Source organism: Salmo trutta, chromosome 1, assembly GCF_901001165.1.
Source record: "Salmo trutta chromosome 1, fSalTru1.1, whole genome shotgun sequence".
In the NCBI taxonomy this organism is placed as follows: domain Eukaryota; kingdom Metazoa; phylum Chordata; class Actinopteri; order Salmoniformes; family Salmonidae; genus Salmo; species Salmo trutta.
Genome location: NC_042957.1, coordinates 70,798,930 through 70,818,067, shown reverse-complemented (window position 1 = coordinate 70,818,067; position 19,138 = coordinate 70,798,930). Strand labels below are relative to the sequence as shown.

The window sequence follows — 19,138 nt, the reverse complement described above, 5'->3', positions numbered from 1 at the left end:
ATGTTTCCCATACCAATAAAGCCCCTTAAATTGTATTGAAATTGGTACCAAAGGTATTTATAACTAACCCAAGATAAATCATCTGCGTCGTTTACAGTGGGAGCAAATGAAGCATAGTGAGCAGAACAACCAATGAGGTGGGCAAAGCCAAGAATATAGCGAGATCCTATTGGGGTATTGTATCATGTATTTGCATTTTTCCGTTTGGGAACGCCTCCTCAATTCAAACTCGATTCGACCTTCCTCGCCTTCTAAACAACGCACTTTTAAATAATTTGGCAAAGCGTCAAGTCTATAAAACTTGGTGCACTGTGTTCATAACAAATTCTATTTTTGGGAACAGAAACATGTATTGAGATCAGATGCTTCATCGATGAGAATATTAGCAGAATGTGGGCCCAGGTTCACCTACTTCCATCCTCTCCCATGCACAACTAGACTTCCTCTCACTACCATAGATGTAAGGGCATGCTTCAGCTTTATAGCCCTGTGACATGTCTGGGTAACAACTTCTATCTGTAATACTTCTTGTCAGCGTAACATGCACAAAATAGCTACTAGCTTTCCGGATCCTTCACGTCAAAATTTCATTTTGCCTATCGATTTAATGTCCAACAGAAAAACATAACTGTTGAATGTTAAATGACGAGACAGAGGCATTGATGCGAGTAACCAGTCTTGTTCAGTACATTACAATTCATCCGGGTATTTCAACCACACCGGTAAAAACACTGGAGTTGCAGTAATTAACATTTACCAACAGATGGCATCACTGTGCCATCTTACACCCATAACATCTTCCCTTTTATAAAATAGGACAGGAGCTGTCAATTCACTAACAAAACAAACCTAGTAATAATTTCCAACATGAACAGTTTAGTTTATTTGTATTTTTTTTTATTTTCAGGTAACAACTTAACACATTTTGATACTCTCTTCACTTTTATCTCTGTCTGTCAACAATCCCTAATGGGAAACCTACAGATTAAGTATTTTTGGTGGCTGGGACAGACGCCCACAGCGTGAAAAGACAGGGGGCTTGTCTGCGAGGACTGTGGGTTCCCGCACAGGCGTGTCACCTGACGGTCTAAGGGGAGTATTGATGGGCGAGGGAGCAGCCGACCTGTGATCCCCTGGCTCTTCGCCCAGTGCCTCAGGCCCCATGTGACTTGCTGGGGTTCTGTCTTTTGTCATGCGACCCCTTTGACCATCAGGGTTCTGAGTAGGTGCTGGCTCAGCAATCCGAAGGTCAACCCTGTTACGACGGTACAGTGATCCATTCACTTCGACCAAGTAGGAGCGTGGTGCCACTTTCTGTACACAGGATCCGAGTCTCCAGAGGCCCGTCCGGTCCCCTGGTAGTGGCTTCATCTGCACCGTTTCACCCACCCTGAGCTCAGGTAAGTCTTTTGCTGATTTGTCATAGATGAACTTGGAGACCTGTCTTCTGTGACGTAGCTTCACCAGCACGTCTGTCACCACACATGGCTCAAGGAGAGTGCTGGCTACTGGCAGAGCTGCTTTTAAGCACCGTGCCATGAGGCGCTGGGCCGGGCTGCTATCCATGCCCTCTGTCGGGGTATTGCGCCACTGCAGGATTGCTTTCCAGGCATCTTTACCCTCTCGCAGAGCTTTTTTGCAGAGGTTCTTTGCGATTTTGACTGCGGACTCCGCCTTCCCATTAGCTTTTGGGTGTCGTGGTGATGAAGTGACGTGCTCGAATTCCCAATCTGCAGCAAATTTCCGGAACTCAACTCCGGAGAATTGAGGTTTATTGTCTGAAATTGCCCTATCTGGCTGGCCATAGCGGGCAAACTGAGCCTTGCAGCGTTTGATCGTTGTCTCTGCTGAGAGGTCGGGGAGGAGGTCAATCTCCCAGAAGTCTGAGTAATGATCGACTACCAGCAGAAAGTCTTTGCTACTGTGCTGGAAGAGATCTAGACTTACTATCTGCCAGGGGCGCATCGGTAGCACGTGGGACATCATCGTCTCTCTCTGTTGCTCAGTGGCATATTCATTGCAGATTGTGCATTTACTGACCGTCTTTGATTTCACTCTGCATTCCTGGCCAATACAGTGTGTCACGTGCTTGTCTGTAACAGGCCTCACCTCCTATGTGACTTGAGTACACGTGCGCCAACATCTCAAGGCGCAGAGACCGGGGAATAACGACTCTCTGACCCTTGAATATTACTCCATTTTGAACACTGAGCTCCTCTTTGACTGGCCAATAATCTCTGACGGCTAAAGCAGTTTCTTCCTTGCAGTCGGGCCAGCCCATCAGAATCACAGACCTCAATGCCTGGAGTTGCTCGTCCCTGTCTGCGTGCTGTCTGATTTGTATAAGGCGCTGGTCCGTGACATTGAGGTAGTCAGCCTGGTTGATGTGTTCAACATCCACTTGCTCTGTTTGTAAGCTGCACACTGTGTGTCGTTCATGCATGGAGCGTGTGTGAGTGCCTGATGCAGTAGCCCTGCTGAGCGTGTCACTCACATACATCTCTGGCCCTGGCTTATACGCCACCTTGAGGTTGTAGTTTTGTAGGGCCAGTAGCATGCTCTGCAGTTGTTTCGGGGCATTCAGGAGAGGCTTGTTGAATATAGCAATAAGGGGCTTGTGATCTGTCTCTGCGGTAATATTGTCACGCCCGTACAGGTAGTGGTGGAAGCGTTGGCATGCAAACACAATGCTGAGGCACTCCTTCTCTATCTGGGCATAGTTCTGCTCTGTTGGGGTGAGTGCCCTAGAGGCGAATTCCACAGACTGGCCCTTCTGCATGAGGCAACAGCCAAGTCCATACTGGCTTGAGTCACTCTGAATCGTGACAGGTTTTGACACATCGTAGTATCGCAGTACAGGTGTCTGGGTGACCAGTTGTTTTATTTCCCTCACCGCTGCGTCATGTTTTGGGAGCCAATGTCAGATGGTGTCCTTGTCCATGAGCCTCCTTAGTGGCTCACACACTTCAGAGAGCCGCGGTAGGAACTTGGCCAGGTAGGTGACAAATCCGACGAAGTGCTGCACTCCCTTCATGTCAGATGGGTGGGGCATTTCCAAGACAGCCTTCACTTTTTCAGGATCCGCCTTCAATCCGGTGGATGACAAGATGTGCCCATGAAAGCGAACCTCTGGCACTTTAAACTGAAGCTTTTTTATGCTTAGCCTTAGCTTGACCTGTCTACATCTGACCATCAGGGCCAGCAGCTTGGCGTCATGGTCACATTCTGTCTCCTCATCACTGTCCCCACAGCCGACTACGAGGATGTCATCTGCTATGGGTTCCACGCCACTGAGTCCCATCAACAGCTCGTGCTGTTTCCGCTGATACACCTCTGGAGCAACGGAGACACCAAACGGGAGCTTCAACCACCTCTTCCTGCCCCAGGGTGTCCAAAAGGTGGTCATGTAGCTGCTGGGCTCGTCGAGCTTGCACTGCAGGAAGGCATCTCTGGCGTCCACGAGCGTGAAGACTCTGGCCTTTGGGAGCTTGTAAAGAACATCCTCCAACGTGGGCATAATGTAATGTGAGCGTCGCAGAGCCCGGTTGAGGTGTTTAGGACCAATGCATATCCGTAGCTTGTCTGATTTCTTGACGATGACCAGATTACTTATCCAGTCTGTAGGCTCGGTGACGGATATCATGTGGCCATCTGCTTCGTATTTGTCAAGCTGAGCCTTTGTAGCTGCTTTCATGGCCACTGGTACATTGCGGGGTGCACACTGGAAAGGCTGGATTGCTGCGTCCAACTCAAAGTGGACTTCACTGGGAACTGACTCAACCGGTACGTTGAAGACATCATGGTACTTGCTTAGGAGTGTCTCCTTGCTCAGGGGCCCAGCCTGGACATTGTCTATAATGTTAAGATCAGCTGGGATGGTGAAGTTAATAAGCCCAAGGCGCTCGCATGTAGAACCTGACAGCAATGGCTGTTGACTAGCCTCAACTATTTCAAACTCAAGGGCGTGTTTCTGGCCACGTAAAACACACTCTGTCACAAATAGGCCTAAAGAGGACATGAACTGGCCTGAATACAGTTTCAGCTTGGTGCTACTCTGTGTTAGTTTGTCTCTGGGCGCGAGCCTCCTTTTATCTTTAAGGCTCATAACGTTACATGTGGCCCCTGAATCTCGCTGGCATTGCTGTGGTTTATTATTAAGTAGCAGAGTGACAAACCCCTTTTGTCCTTTTGTCCTTACTGCCCCTATGCACTCGCTAGCATATACATCCTCTGTGCTGTTGTTCCCTTCATCTGTGTTTGTTTCAATGGAGTGGACTTTACCCTCCTTTCTCTTGCTTTTCATGCAGATCCTTGCGAAGTGATTAGCTGTACCACAGCATTTGCATATTTTTCCATAGGCTGGGCCGTGTTCTTTTCCTCGTCCGTGAGAAATGCCACAATATCGGCATGTATTGGTGTTGTCTACTGCAGAGTTGGCTGTAGTATTAGCATTAGCTGTGGCAAAGGGGAATTTCTTTACTGGCTGCCTGAATGTAGCATTGACATTATCCATATGTTGCCTTTCTAGCTCCATGGACCTTATCCGTATATCAGTAAGCTCTGCTGCACGGCATGTCTCCACTGCCAAGACCAGCATCAGGTCACGTTCTCTCAGCAAACGTCTGCGGGTGCCCTCATCAGTTATGCCAAGCACTATCTTATCTCTGATCAGTTCACCATAGTCACATGTAGCTGCCTTTTCCCTTAGCCTAGTGACAAAGCTGTCAATGGACTCCCCGTCCTCCTGTTTGCAACAACCGAAAACATAACGCTCGTAGATAACGTTCTTTGCTGACTTAAAGTAATGTTCAAGAGCATCAAGAATAGCTGTAGCGTTACCTTGCTGAGCTGCTGTTAGGTTCAGGTTGTGTTTGTATACGTGTCGGCATTCAGTTCCCATTATAGTCCTCAAAGTGTCAGCCACTACCTCATCGTCCTTTTCTTGAAGTCCCGTTGCTAGTGCATAGTCCTCCCATTCACCTCTAAACGTATCCCAGTTTGTGCTCCAATCTCCGCTGAGCTTCATAACGGCGGGAGGGGGAATGTTCGCTGCCATGTCTAACCGGTGCTAACAACACTGAAGCTAACTAGCAAACTCACTCTAGCTAAGGACAATTCTGGCAATTCCATTTTTTGTGGGTAAACCAGAACAGGTGACTCTAATTTGCGGAAAGCATGGTTAGTTATCCGACTCTGACACCATGTTTGAATGTTAAATGACGAGACAGAGGCATTGATGCGAGTAACCAGTCTTGTTCAGTACATTACAATCCATCCGGGTATTTCAAGCACACCGGTTAAAACACTGGAGTTACAGTAATTAACATTTACCAACAGATGGCATCACTGTGCCATCTTACACCCATAACAATAACTGCAGCTGGGTAAATGAACATGTTAAAATCTGTATGGATGTTACTTCTTTCTTCTCTTCTGTGCCCCACCCTAAAACATTTTAACTCTCAGTCATTCATTTGCTTGGCTTCAGCACCCACGGCAATCATGAACAACTTTGTAAGTAGAAATCAATAAAACAAATTACAATATTAATTATCTAAATATGACTATTAATACCATATTAATATTACATTAAGTTTGTTAAAGATTAGTTTTTCTATTTACAGGGGCAGTTACCACCTATAAGAAGGTTAGTGTTAATTGTGATCACTTATGATAGTGCAAGATAAATATAGACTATATATTTTTAAGGAGTGCATTTGTGAGATAATTGTAGATATTATTAAAATAGTTAGTTCAGCAAATATGTTTCCTTATTTTGAAAGCAGTCTATAGGCAAGGGCAGACTGCAATCCACACTTTTATTTGATTAACTAGCGAGTTACAACAAATGCTAATAAGCATTTTAGGACAAAAAATAAAAAGACGTCCCTTTACCCCTTTCCGTATGTTTTAAATGTCATGTCCAAAATCATTTCTTAAATTGATTGTTAGTCGATGACTTGGTTTTACATTCTTTTGCAATGATTATGGCATGATTTAATGGGATACTTAGGCCTTTTGGCAATGAGACCCTTTATCTACTTCCCCAGAGTCAGATGAACTTGGAGATACACTTTTTATGTGTCTGTGTCCATCTAGTATGAAGGAAGTTAGAGGTTGTTTCGCGAGCTGGAAGTCTATGGGTATCGACCCATTTGTTAGCAGTGGCTAGTTAATCGAAACCAAATTGTGGATTACAGTTAGTTCTTATTCACATACTGCATTCAAGGTAAGAAAACAACTATCTAAAAATGTAATTACGCTGAACTATCCCTTTAATCTGTTCAGAAGTAGTTAACATGCAGATTTATTTCCAGAGCACATTTTGCTGTACAAACTTGATATGACAATTATTAGGTTATTGAGCTGTAGAATTTAATATATCATTTGTGTTAAGCTGTTTTTCTAGTTATTGTAATAAAGTTCAATTGTTAATTACCTAATATTGTAGTTGATCAGAGTTGTTAAATTGCTTAACTAGTGAAATTGCACAACTATAACAAATGCTGCCAATTTGTGTACTCAAGAAAACGAAAAAGACAGTAAAAAATAAGGAAACTCAACTTGCTTTCACATTATGCAGGGAAAATGGGATAACACAGCTCAAACAGAGAAGGGCTGCTTGAATTGGGTTTGAACAGCATTTTGTAAGAATCATTACTTACTGTATGTGATCTTTATTAAACTAAACAATACCACTTTTTAGGAACCCAACACCTACGTATCTGAAATGGAGGAGAAGAAATGATGGAAGCTTAAAGTCATCAGGAACAGCATTTATTAGACAGGTTATAAAGCTTTGGAGGAGGTCCCTGGAGATGGAAGTTGACGGAATACAAGACTACGTGAATATGGTACACATCGCCTAATTAAATACACTAATCATACGCCTAAAATACATTCCCACATATTTAGCATATTTTTGGTTTAGTATACATTTCATCATGTTACAAATGAATTGTTTCTAGAACAAACAATTATTAATTGATCTTGTTATACAATGTATATATTGTTCGTTAATTAAGTTATTAATTATTTATGTTTGTTAAAAGTTGCTCCGTAGCATCTTTTTCTTAGGTCACATTCATGACCCCAGTCTTCATCCAACTGACTTCTTTGAGTCTCCAGAGTTGTGGAACAAGTTAACAAGAAGATTTCCACAGGCATTCCACAATTACAAGTATCCACCCCACAGGACTCCATTTTCCATTCTTCTGACTTTGGTAAGTGTGTAAATCAGGGGCGGAAATCCCGGGGGGGACACGACCCCCCCATCCTGGGGAAAATATGATTTGTCCCCCCCAATATATCACTGAAACATAACTATGTAATTTAAATAACATTAATAATATGCAATGAAAGCAATTGTGCTGATTATAGACACTTAATAGCGCGTTTTTAAGTTTCAAAAGATTGCGACCCCCCCACCCTTTGCCTCACAATGGTTTGATCCACTGCCAGTTCCTTAGTTGGCAAGGTAACAGAGGGGTCGTATCTACTGTCTGAAAGGCACTTAATGAACCTAACTGACGTGAGGTTAATCCAGTCAATCGCACACACGCACTAGCTGAATATGCAGAGCTAGCGCGCAAATATTAACTATTAAGCTAGCTAGTACCTATTCCATTTATATGGCCTCGTCAAAGATGGAATCTTTGCTATTGTCAATTTATTCCAAGATCAACACGCAGATGATGTAAATTAGTGCTTCAAAGTTCCTGTGATAAGGTTAGCGATAAACTGAAGTCCAAACTGAACAGAACTACACTCTCTTCTACCATTGTCTTAAATATACTGCTCAAAAAAATAAAGGGAACACTTAAACAACACATCCTAGATCTGAATGAAAGAAATAATCTTATTAAATACTTTTTTCTTTACATAGTTGAATGTGCTGACAACAAAATCACACAAATAATCAATGGAAATCCAATTTATCAACCCACGGAGGTCTGGATTTGGAGTCACACTCAAAATTAAAGTGGAAAACCACACTACAGGCTGATCCAACTTTGATGTAATGTCATTAAAACAAGTCAAAATGAGGCTCAGTAGTGTGTCTGGCCTCCACGTGCCTGTATGACCTCCCTACAACGCCTGGGCATGCTCCTGATGAGGTGGCGGATGGTCTCCTGAGGGATCTCCTCCCAGACCTGGACTAAAGCATCCGCCAACTCCTGGACAGTCTGTGGTGCAACGTGGCGTTGGTGGATGGAGCGAGACATGATGTCCCAGATGTGCTCAATTGGATTCAGGTCTGGGGAACGGGCGGGCCAGTCCATAGCATCAATGCCTTCCTCTTGCAAGCACTGCTGACACACTCCAGCCACATGAGGTATAGCATTGTCTTGCATTAGGAGGAATCCAGGGCCAACCGCACCAGCATATGGTCTCACAAGGGGTCTGAGGATCTCATCTCGGTACCTAATGGCAGTCAGGCTACCTCTGGCGAGCACATGGAGGGCTGTGCGGCCCCCCAAAGAAATGCCACCCCACACCATGACTGACCCACCGCCAAACCGGTCATACTGGAGAATGTTGCAGGCAGCAGAACGTTCTCCACGGCGTCTCCAGACTCTGTCACGTCTGTCACGTGCTCAGTGTGAACCTGCTTTCATCTGTGAAGAGCACAGGGCGCCAATGGCGAATTTGCCAATCTTGGTGTTCTCTGGCAAATGCCAAACGTCCTGCACGGTGTTGGGCTGTAAGCACAACCCCCCCCTGTGGACGTCGGGCCCTCATACCACCCTCATGGAGTCTGTTTCTGACCGTTTGAGCAGACACATGCACATTTGTGACCTGCTGGAGGTCATTTTGCAGGGCTCTGGCAGTGCTTCTCCTGCTCCTCCTTGCACAAAGGCGGTGGTAGCGGTCCTGCTGCTGGGTTGTTGCCCTCCTACGGCCTCCTCCACGTCTCCTGATGTACTGGCCTGTCTCCTGGTAGCGCCTCCATGCTCTGGACACTACGCTGACAGACACAGCAAACCTTCTTGCCACAGCTCGCATTGATGTGCCATCCTGGATGAGCTGCACAACCTGAGCCACTTGTGTGGGTTGTAGACTCCGTCTCATGCTACCACTAGAGTGAAAGCACCGCCAGCATTCAAAAGTGACCAAAACATCAGCCAGGAAGCATAGGAACTGAGAAGTGGTCTGTGGTCCCCACCTGCCGAACCACTCCTTTATTGGGGGTGTCTTGCAAATTTCATATAATTTCCACCTGTTGTCTCTTCCATTTGCACAACAGCATGTGAAATTTATTGTCAATCAGTGTTGCTTCCTAAGTGGACAGTTTGATTTCACAGAAGTGTGATTGACTTGGAGTTACATTGTGTTGTTTAAGTGTTCCCTTTATTTTTTTGAGCAGTGTATATTTAATGGTCTCGTTACGAAAGCTAATTTTAATTATCCTTTATTTAACCCGGGTAGCAAAGATTATAGCAAACACCACTGAAACGGAATTAGTGCTCGCTAGCTTTGCAAATTCAGCTATTGTTGGAAGCCAGCCAATATGAAACAAACTATTAAAATTACAAAAGGTTGCAGCATATGTTGTGTAAATGGTGAACTCATACAGCTGTCAACTCTTGTCATTTTAATCCGTTTCACATTTGCTAGCTACCTTTTAGATCGAAGCCCAAATAGAATGATAAAATATAAGATGATAGAAGCCCATCTCTTACTGTAAATAACCTACACACTGTGTGTGTAGCCAGCCAGCCAGCCAGGTAGAAAAATGGCAGAAAAATAAAAGACGGACATCAGAGTATTTTTCAGTACACCAAAACGCAAAGTAAGAACCCTAGTAGCATAATATCTCAAAGACTAGTTGATAAAATGTTCATAAGAAAGAAATGAAATTGTAATGGAAATGTTTCACAATGATGTCATTAGGCAGAGCAGGCAACAGATGGCACACGGACAGCAGAGTTGGGGACAGATATGCAGGGACAGACTGGCAGAGACAGGGAGTCTCAGGTAAGTTTGTTGAGTCTTTGGCAACATTATGAAAGGTTCTCAATTTTTTGGACTTGTAAAATAGGAACATAATTGGAAAATGCCATGGATACTCTCACTCTCAACTTAAACTGGTGACTGAAGGCAATGGTATTGCTGTTGTGATTAGTTGTGTCGTTTTGGGTACCGGTAGTTAGGAGTACGGCAAACACCTTATTTCTTTGGTTCCTCAATATACATTTACCATATTACAATGTAGGCTATGTGTTACAGCACTACTTTTGGTGCCCCCCTCAGGAATTGCTCTTGAGAAAATTTCATGTAATTGTCCCCTCCAAAGTTGATATCAGATTTTCGCCCCTGGTGTAAATGGAATGTATTTAACCTGAAGCTTTTGTCCTCGACCAATTTCCACATCAACAAAATTAACAATAAACAATGACAATAAAACACCTTATAGAAAACATGTATTGTCCATGTAGCTTATAATTTGTTGAATATTGCATGTTTTACTTGTTTGTTTTTCAGGCTGTCAGGATTTATGGTCATGAAGACGAAGATGAAATAAAAGACTTTCTTCTAAATTTCCTGGAAGCATTGACCTTGCCCCCCAGAATAAAAGGTGCGAGTAACTACACACACTACTACACTCTGGAGGCTACTGTCATTGCTGTGTGCTACAACGAAACCTCTGGAGACCTCAGACCAGTGAAGTACTATGGAGCATCCCTGTCCTGCAGAGGGGAGAGAGAAAAGAACATTATGATCAATTGGTCATGTCTACATGTGTGGCATGACTATGTGTCTTATGCAGTGTTGTCATTCAGACATGATGAACAGGGAAACGGTATCAGATTCCCCGTCACCGTAAAATGCAGAGCATTCTACAGGAATTACCAGACCAATCGTTATGAAGACCGAAGGCCGTGCAAGAACTGTGGGGATCTTTTCTCTCTCTCAAACCCTGAGATGGACAGAAATGACTTTCCCTACGGAAACTGTGCCGAAACGGAGTGCCTGAGTAAACTTATTTTCAATGATCAGGATGTCCGGAACAATATGATTTTGGGATCCTACACAATGGAAAACCTGAACAGTCTTAGAAAAATGGCAAAAAATGCTTTGTAACAGTCTTAAGGCATAGGTCTACTTAGCACCCCTGAACAGTGTGCATTTGGCCGTCATTTGCAAACCAAGTGCAAACTGTGACTGTGTAAACTTCTATTATGTGATCAGGATGTCTGCAGCAATATGAGTTTTCGACACCACACAAGAGAAAATGTCTTAGAAAAATGGTCGAAAAAGCTTTTGAACATTTAGGTTGTGTTCCACAAAGGTTTTATACATGGTGTTTTTGCTGTGTTTGACTTGGAAGTTTCCTCTGAAACTACAAGAACAACGGTGTTTTTGCTCACTCAACTGTGATTAAGGCAACTGTGCCATAGTCATAATGCGTAAGTAAATGGTTTCTGTCACTGAGAGTTGTGAATTACAGCTCGGACAAACAATATAATTATTACCACTAACAACAAGACATAGAAAGCAGCAACCTTGGGAATACATTTTGAAGTTGTTTTACTTTTTGGTTTGGTCTTTGTGTTTGGTTGTTTATTTTTTATTTATTTATATTGGGGGGTGTTTAATTGTAATAAGCTATCAACTTTGTCCCTTGTCAAATATTCTGCCATTTGCTTTGTGTCACAGTGGAAAATGAATGAAATGAAAATTAACACATTTCTCATGTGACAGGAAACTGCAGAAAGGATGTGACACTGAACTTGTTTGAATATAGACCATTCAGTGAAACCACAGCTAAAACAGCAGACTAAAACAACAGACAGCATGATGAATACCTAAAATTATGTTACTTTATGACACAAACTTATCTTGTAAATATTTTGAATCCATCAATAAATGAGAATTCTTAAAAGTTGGTTGGATGTTTTAGTTTCCTTCCAGTTTGCTGCTATAACTTGGACCAGATCTCTCTGGCAAAATAAATTTGATCTCAAAGTGAAATAAAACAGGTTTTGGGGCGAACTCAAACTCCCACCACCAGTAACACCTACTTGGGTGATGCATTACAGCCATGCTGTAACAGAGAGGACTCGCTATTCCATTTATTAATTGTAAGTTTAAGTGGTCATCTTTACAAGAGAAGAATGGAGGGCCAAGATAAAATGTCAGTGTGAGTTGATCCCTAAAAGCAAAAAAAAATAATTGTACAGTACTCATACTGTTTCCACAACAAAACAGGAAATGTGGAATGTTTTGATCTGAGGTTAGTTAATTAACCTTAAACCGGTTTTGAGAGGACAACCTAACACAATCAAGAACACCTCTTCTGTCACTGGTCCAGTTTGTACGTTTTCACATTTTGAACAGCATTTTAATATTTCAAATGTTGTTCAAAGCAAAATAATCGTAAAGCAATAACAAAATCACATGATGTCTATGTATCAGTGATGACACCATGCACATCAAGGAATAATATTATACCCTTAACCTTTTGTAAGAGAGAGAGAATGCTGTTTAGTCAGTAATACATTAGTAATAGTTATAACATTATGCATCAGTCGGGAGGAACTCAGGGCGTCAACGGAGCACCAGGGTGCTTTGTTATCTGACTACCTTTCCCAGAGAAGTACTCTTGCATGACTCAACCTGTTGAGAGGGAAATTACCAAGATGTGTCAGACAGAAACTCAGGGGAAGTTTTGTATCACACATTTTCAGCGTATTCGCCTATGACTGTATTCATGTTTACCTAATAGTTATTGAGCACTGTGGAACAAATAAATAGACATTATTAACATCAAGTAGAGTTGATATGGTTATAATAGGACATTTCAGATATAATATATTAACGCAAACATGAGAGAAGATTGAACCAGTTAGACTTGTCTTAAATGTTTTGTTGTTGTGTCCATTAGGTCACCAGTTAATGTATTTGAAACATAGTTAGTCTTATCAGATAAATGTTTTGTGTTATATCTAGATGTTCTGAGATGCCTCAACCATAGAGGGGAAGGTTTACGCTATAACGATAACATTTGGCAACACCCTCATGTTCTCTCCAGTCTGCTGGAGAAACGAAACCTCAGATCAGCCTCACGTCCTATAGTTAAACACTAGCAGTAAAACAGTGGTAAAATAATAAAAACGCAGAGATGAGTGATAAAAGGCTGTGTTTGTGTTTGTTATGTAAATGTTCTCCCACCTAGAGGTCCATATGAGGGAATTCATCTTTATTGACTCATCATATGAATGTACCAATATCCTGTAATGTACTGTAATCTCTTTCCAAGACCAAACAGGAAGTAAAAAAATAGCCATTGTGGATTTGCAAAACAAGCTTTTCCATCCATTTATTCTAGGGAAAACCAGGACATACAGTAGAGATCAATTTAATTGAAACAAATGCAGTACAATAACATGCTTGATTATTGTTATACTGTACACATTTGATACCATTCCATTTACTCCATTCCAGCCATTACACTCCATTCCAGACATTAAACTCCATTCCAGACATTATTATGAGCCGTCCTCCCCTCAGCAGCCTCCACTGCTTTAGATGTGTTAATGTCAGAGTTGATAGATGTGTTTGCAACTTAGCCTGTTATCTTTCTCCCAGATTATAGGGCAATGACTACCGTAAAATAGATGAAGATCCCAAACATTGGTTAAATTATCTGTTTATCATGACTAGTTCAGTTATCACACATTACTATCAAGTAGTTAGTTCTACAGTACCATGAGGACATGTAGTATGTATTGTGGTGTAGCTCATTTTCAAAAGGTGCCCTGAGCACAGCAATACAACAGAACAATACAACAGTACAAAAGGATCACTCTAACAAAGACAAAACAACAAAAATAAAACACTACAAGTTACAACATTACAACCACAACAATCTCTTCATTTAAATCAGAATAACTGCAACTTGCTGTATATTCAAGACACCTAATACTAGACTGTTAAACTGCCCTGGCAGCACCAAGGAATCAAGATGCAAGGAGTTCTGCAGGCTATTCCAAGAATGGGGGTCATTAAAACTGAAAGAGGATCTACCTAGATTGGTATGGACTAGTAGAACTTGGAGAGTTAACCATCCCTGTGAAACGGGTTTGGTGTCTCCTATTTAAACATCTTACCAGTGAAGTGAGGTAGGTTCAAAGCCTTTTTAGCAGAGCTTTGTAAACAAAAAGGGAGTAATGAGATCTAGGGGACTTTAGTGAGGACCAGCCTGATACAGGATGCAGTGACGAGTATTAAACCTGTCACCTGTGAGTAAGTGAAGTGCTCTATGGTAGACTGCATCCAGAGGTTTTAGAGTGGTGTCTGCTGCACTATATATTTATTAATTTATCTAGGCAAGTCAGTTATTTATTTATAATGACGGCCTACCCCGACCAAAACTGGACGATGCTGGGCCAATTGTGCACCGCCCTATGGGACTCCCAACCATGGCCAGATGTGATACAGCCTGTATTTGAACCAGGGACTGTAGTGACACCTCTTACACTGAGATGCCACTCAGGAGCCCCTTAAGTTTTTGCCTTAAGTACACATCTGTTTTATGTAACCATACCAAACGTAACATATACTCATTTGAGTGTCCCGCACTTCCTTTTACTATGATACCAGGCTGGCAGAAAAGGTGTGACACTGAACTTGTGTAACACAGGACTAATACAGACAGCATGATGAATTATCAAATTACAATTCCTGAAAGTTGGTTGGTTTTAGTTTCCTCCTGCTGCTATATCTTGGACCAGATCTCTCTTGCACAATACATTTTATCTCAATGAGAGTAAAATAAAATAAAGAAACAGATTTTGGGGCTTCCCAGCTGGACGAGGGGGCTAAAGGGGACTTAGCCCTACTCAGTTCAAAATGTACTGCTCTTAGTTTTAGTTTTATGTCCCTATAAAAAAATTGCTAAAAAGTAAAAGATGATTGAGTGCCAGGTTGGCGCAAAAACAATCTGTATCTCCGATGCGCTGTGTCTTTACAATAGACAAGGAGTCCCGCGGTGATGTGTAAGAGGGCTATGGAAAGCCACTGGGCGGTTAGGTGTGACTCCTTTGGGTTTCCGTAAAAATCCTAGAAAAACTAGTTCCTACAACACAGAAGTAAGACTACAGGTGTCACACCCTGACCGTAGAGATCCTTATTATTCTCTATGTTTGGTTAGGTCAGGGTGTGACTCGGGTGGGAACATTCTAGATTTTCTATTTCTTTGTTGGCCGGGTATGATTCCCAATCAGAGGCAGCTGTCTATTGTTGTCTCTGATTGGGGATCATACTTAGGCAGCCCTTTTCCCACCTGTGATTGGGGGATGTTGTTTTTGTTTAGCATCTGTGCCTGACAGAACTGTGCGCTTTCGTTTTCGCCTTTGGTAATTTTGTTTGAGTGTTTCTTGTAATAAAAGATCATGAACACTTACCACGCTGCGCTTTGGTCCACTTCTCCTTCAACTACAAATGACGAGCGTTACAACAGGACCATAGCGGCAGAAAGAACTTTTGGGGTGGGGGTGCAGAATTATTGTCTTTATTTGAATTGGGATTTTTTTTGCAGGAGTTTTTATTTTTCGCACTACAGATTACATATCAGTCCGCTAATGTGGCACTATTAAACCACCTATGGTTGATCTCCGTGCCCCCACGTAAATCTAATTTGCCAAATGAAAAAAATCCTAATAGAAATCTGTCTGTTTAAGTTAGAGATATCTGTTTTTTGAATTGGATGTGTCTCAATCCACCGCATCCGCCTATGTCACACTTCCAAATCTGCGGTGAAAGGTGACAGAGCTAAAGCGGTGCTTGTCTGACCATGAGACATTCTGAAAATCGGTCTTCTCACAAAATCATCTGTAGCGTGTGAACGGTTTGGCATAGACACTATTATGGAAAGATGAGACTCTCACGACCACAATGGTGTTCTCCATTTTGCTCTACGACCCCCTCAAGAGTCTTGGGACTCATCTGAAATTGTTACAGCCAACCTGTCTCTAGCGTCTGAACAGTGTGGGCTAAACCACACTAATAGGACCCCTCTGTGGAACATGTCGCTTGTTTGCTCTAGGACGCCCACAGGCCTCACAAGACTCGTCTGATGGTGCCCCGGTATCAGTTGAAAAAATGAACAGATGTACAGTATATACAGTGCTTTCAGAAAGTATTCAGACCCCTTGACATTTTCCACAATTTGTTACATTAAACACTATTATAGTATTATTTTTCCTAATACAATACCCCATAATGACAAAAACAGGTTTTTAGAAATGTTTGCAAATGTATTTAAAATAAAAAATCGAAATAACTTTTATACATAAATATTCAGAACCTTTGCTATGAGACTCGAAGTTGAGCTCAGGTGCATCCTGTTTCCATTGATCATCCTTGAGATGTTTCTACAACTTAATTGGAGTCCACCTGTGGTAAATTAAATTGATTGGAGATGATTTGGAAAGGCACATACCTGTCTACACTGCATTGGGAAAGTATTCAGACCCCTTGACCTTTTCCACATTTTGTTACATTACAGCCTTATTCTAAAATGGAATAATAAAAAAAAATCCTCATCAATCTACACACAATGACCCATTATGACAAAGCGAAAATAGGTTTTTAGAGAACAACGATCTCTGCAACACTCCACCAATCAGGCCTTTATGGTAGAGTGACCAGACGGAAGCCACTCCTCAGTAAAAGACACATGACAGCACGCTTGGAGTTTGCCAAAAGGCACCTAAAGGACTCTCAGAACATGAGAAACAAGATTCTCTGGTCTGATGAAACCAAGATTTAACTCTTTGGACTGAATGCCAAGTGTCACGTCTGGAAGAAACCTGGCACCATCCCTACGGTGAAGCATGGTGGTGGAAGTAGTCAGGATTTGAGGGAAAGATGAAAATATCAAAGTATAGAGAGATTCTTGATGAAAACATGCTCCAGAGAACTCAGGACCTCAGACTGGGGTGAAGGTTCCTCTTCCAACAGGACCATGACCATAAGCACACAGCCAATACAATGCAGGAGTGGCGTCAGGGAAAGTCTCTGAATGTCCTTGAGAGCCAGAGCCCGGACTTGAGCCTGATCGAACATCTCTGGAGAGACCTGAAAATAGCTGTGCAGTGACGCTCCCCATCCATCCTGATAGAGCTTGATGTAACGCCCTGGCCATAGAGAGGGGTTTTTGTTCTTTATTTTGGTTAGGCCAGGGTGTTACATTGGGTGGGCGTTCTATGTTCCTTTTTCTATGTTTTTGTATTTCTTTGTTTTGGGCCGTGTGTGTGGCTCCCAATCAGGCACAGCTGAAGCTCGTTGCTGCTGATTGGGAGTCACACATAAGGAGCATGTTTTTCCTTTGGGTTTGTGGGTAATTGTTTCTGTCAGTGTTTTTGTACCAGACAGGACTGTTTGCTGTCGGTTTACTCTTTTCTTGTTTTGTATAGTGTTCACGTTGTTTACATTAAAATTCTAATAATGAACACTAACTCCGCTGCACCTTGGTCCACTTCTTCAGACGACGGCCGTTACACTTGAGAGGATCTATACGGAAGAATGGGAGAACCTTCACAAATACAAGTGTGCCAAGCTTGTAGCGTACCCAAGAAGATTCAAGGCTGTAATTGCTACCTAAGGTGCTTCAACAAAGTACTGAGTAAAGGGTCTGAATACTTACGTAAATGTGATATATTTGTTTGTTTAAAAAAAAATAAGCAAAAATGTCAATAAAACCTGTTTTTACTTTGTCACCATGTGGTATTGTGTGTAGATTGATGAGGGTAAAAAATATTTCATACATTTTAGAATAAGGCTGTAATATAACAAAATGTGGAAAAGGTCAAGGGGTATGAATACTTTCCGAATGCACTCTTTATTGCCAAAATAAGGGGTACATATAAAAATAAACATGTTTCCTTATCTTCCTTATATATCTCAGATATAGGACAAACACTTCAGATCAAACTTCCTGTAGATTTATTGGGGGGGACTATCTGTTCTTTCACGTAGTAAATGTGTTATTCAATGCATTTGTATGGGCTATTAGCAGTAAAGCCAAATATAATTGTTCATCAAATAATTTTGTATATATTTTTTTATACTTCAAGGGGTCTTCAAATTCCAAATCAAATAGCTAAATTATCCTTGGTATGACCTTCTTAAAACAATTCCATATAGCTTAGTCGAACCCTATTCTGAGCCGACTTCGCATTCGCCATCCGCTCAAGAAGGGCATTTGGTTCACACCAGGGAAGCAGCCCAATTAGAAAACAAATGCGATCCCTTTCTACCGATTTAAACTCCTCCTACCCGATGTACCGGCCAGGTGAGCTAAAACAACATTCTCAGTTGAACAGGATGAGAAATGGAGGAGCCACACCCATGCAGAGGAACAACATGTCAGTAACCTGTGAGCAGGCAAAGAGCTGCATTTCCAGGCTCGTCCATGGCGTCAAAATCACCTAAACCGTTCTGGAAAACCACATCAGTTGCTCTTAAAAAGTCTCTAACTTAGGTTGAAAGTATTAACACAGATAGCACAACATATCCATGTGTATCATGGTATCCAATGACTTTGTTATACTGGTATAAGTGGTATTATAAGAATAGTCTAACCAACATTTCTGTCAAATTAAATCAAATCAATATATTGTTGTACACAATAGATGTTTAAAAGGTGAAACGATCCCCCAAAAGTGTTGTTTTATTGACAACTTAAAAAGTGCCTTTGCCTCCACGTCTTTTTCTAAAGTGAAAGTTGGTTAAATCTAGCTACGTAGTCTAAAGCCCATGCCTCTGTTTCTTTCTCAGTCATGAGCCTATAATGAAGTATGACGCACACAGCATATTGCCTACAGTCATTTTCCAGTGAACTATACTGTCCTCTCAAGCTCTTCCGTGTTATCAGATGTGTCAATGTAGCATAAACACGGAAGCTGGGAGAAACCGACCCCCCTGTGGAAAAGTGAGACTCGCAGGTACATGTCGGTTGTTTTGCTCTAGGACGCCAACAGGTCTCACAAGACTTGTCTGAAGGTCCCTGGTACCAGGTGAAAAAATGAATGGAGGTCCAGTATATATTCTGTCACGGTTGTCGTTGGATGAAGACCAAAACGCAGTGGGTATGTGAATGCTCATTTTTTAATAATCAAAAACAAACACG

General features: G+C 42.1%; 1 protein-coding gene across 2 annotated transcripts; it reads left to right on the top strand.

The window, feature by feature from the left end:
* The first annotated feature begins 264 nt into the window (after nucleotides 1–264).
* Nucleotides 265–11,891, top strand: LOC115206700 (uncharacterized). Of its 2 annotated transcripts, XM_029773903.1 has the most exons (6): nucleotides 265–460; nucleotides 5,467–5,514; nucleotides 5,625–5,647; nucleotides 6,707–6,854; nucleotides 7,053–7,223; nucleotides 10,486–11,891. In XM_029773903.1, exons 1-6 carry the CDS (start codon nucleotides 374–376, stop codon nucleotides 11,083–11,085), a joined length of 1,077 nt encoding a protein of 358 aa, XP_029629763.1. In that variant the 5' UTR covers nucleotides 265–373; the 3' UTR covers nucleotides 11,086–11,891. The 2 variants fall into 2 exon arrangements, with proteins under 2 accessions (XP_029629763.1, XP_029629769.1); XM_029773909.1 differs by lacking the exon at nucleotides 265–460 and having other exon boundaries at nucleotides 5,424–5,514.
* The last annotated feature ends 7,247 nt before the right edge of the window (nucleotides 11,892–19,138 follow it).

What these genes read in the sequence shown, in the direction of transcription:
- LOC115206700 (XM_029773903.1), top strand. Translation starts at nt 374, where the DNA reads ATGAGAATATTAGCAGAATGTGGGCCCAGGTTCACCTACTTCCATCCT. An exon ending in CAGTTACCACCTATAAGAAG is followed by an intron (nt 5,648 to 6,706) that starts GTTAGTGTTAAT and finishes ACCACTTTTTAG; the next exon opens with GAACCCAACACCTACGTATC. An exon ending in TACAAGACTACGTGAATATG is followed by an intron (nt 6,855 to 7,052) that starts GTACACATCGCC and finishes GTTTGTTAAAAG; the next exon opens with TTGCTCCGTAGCATCTTTTT.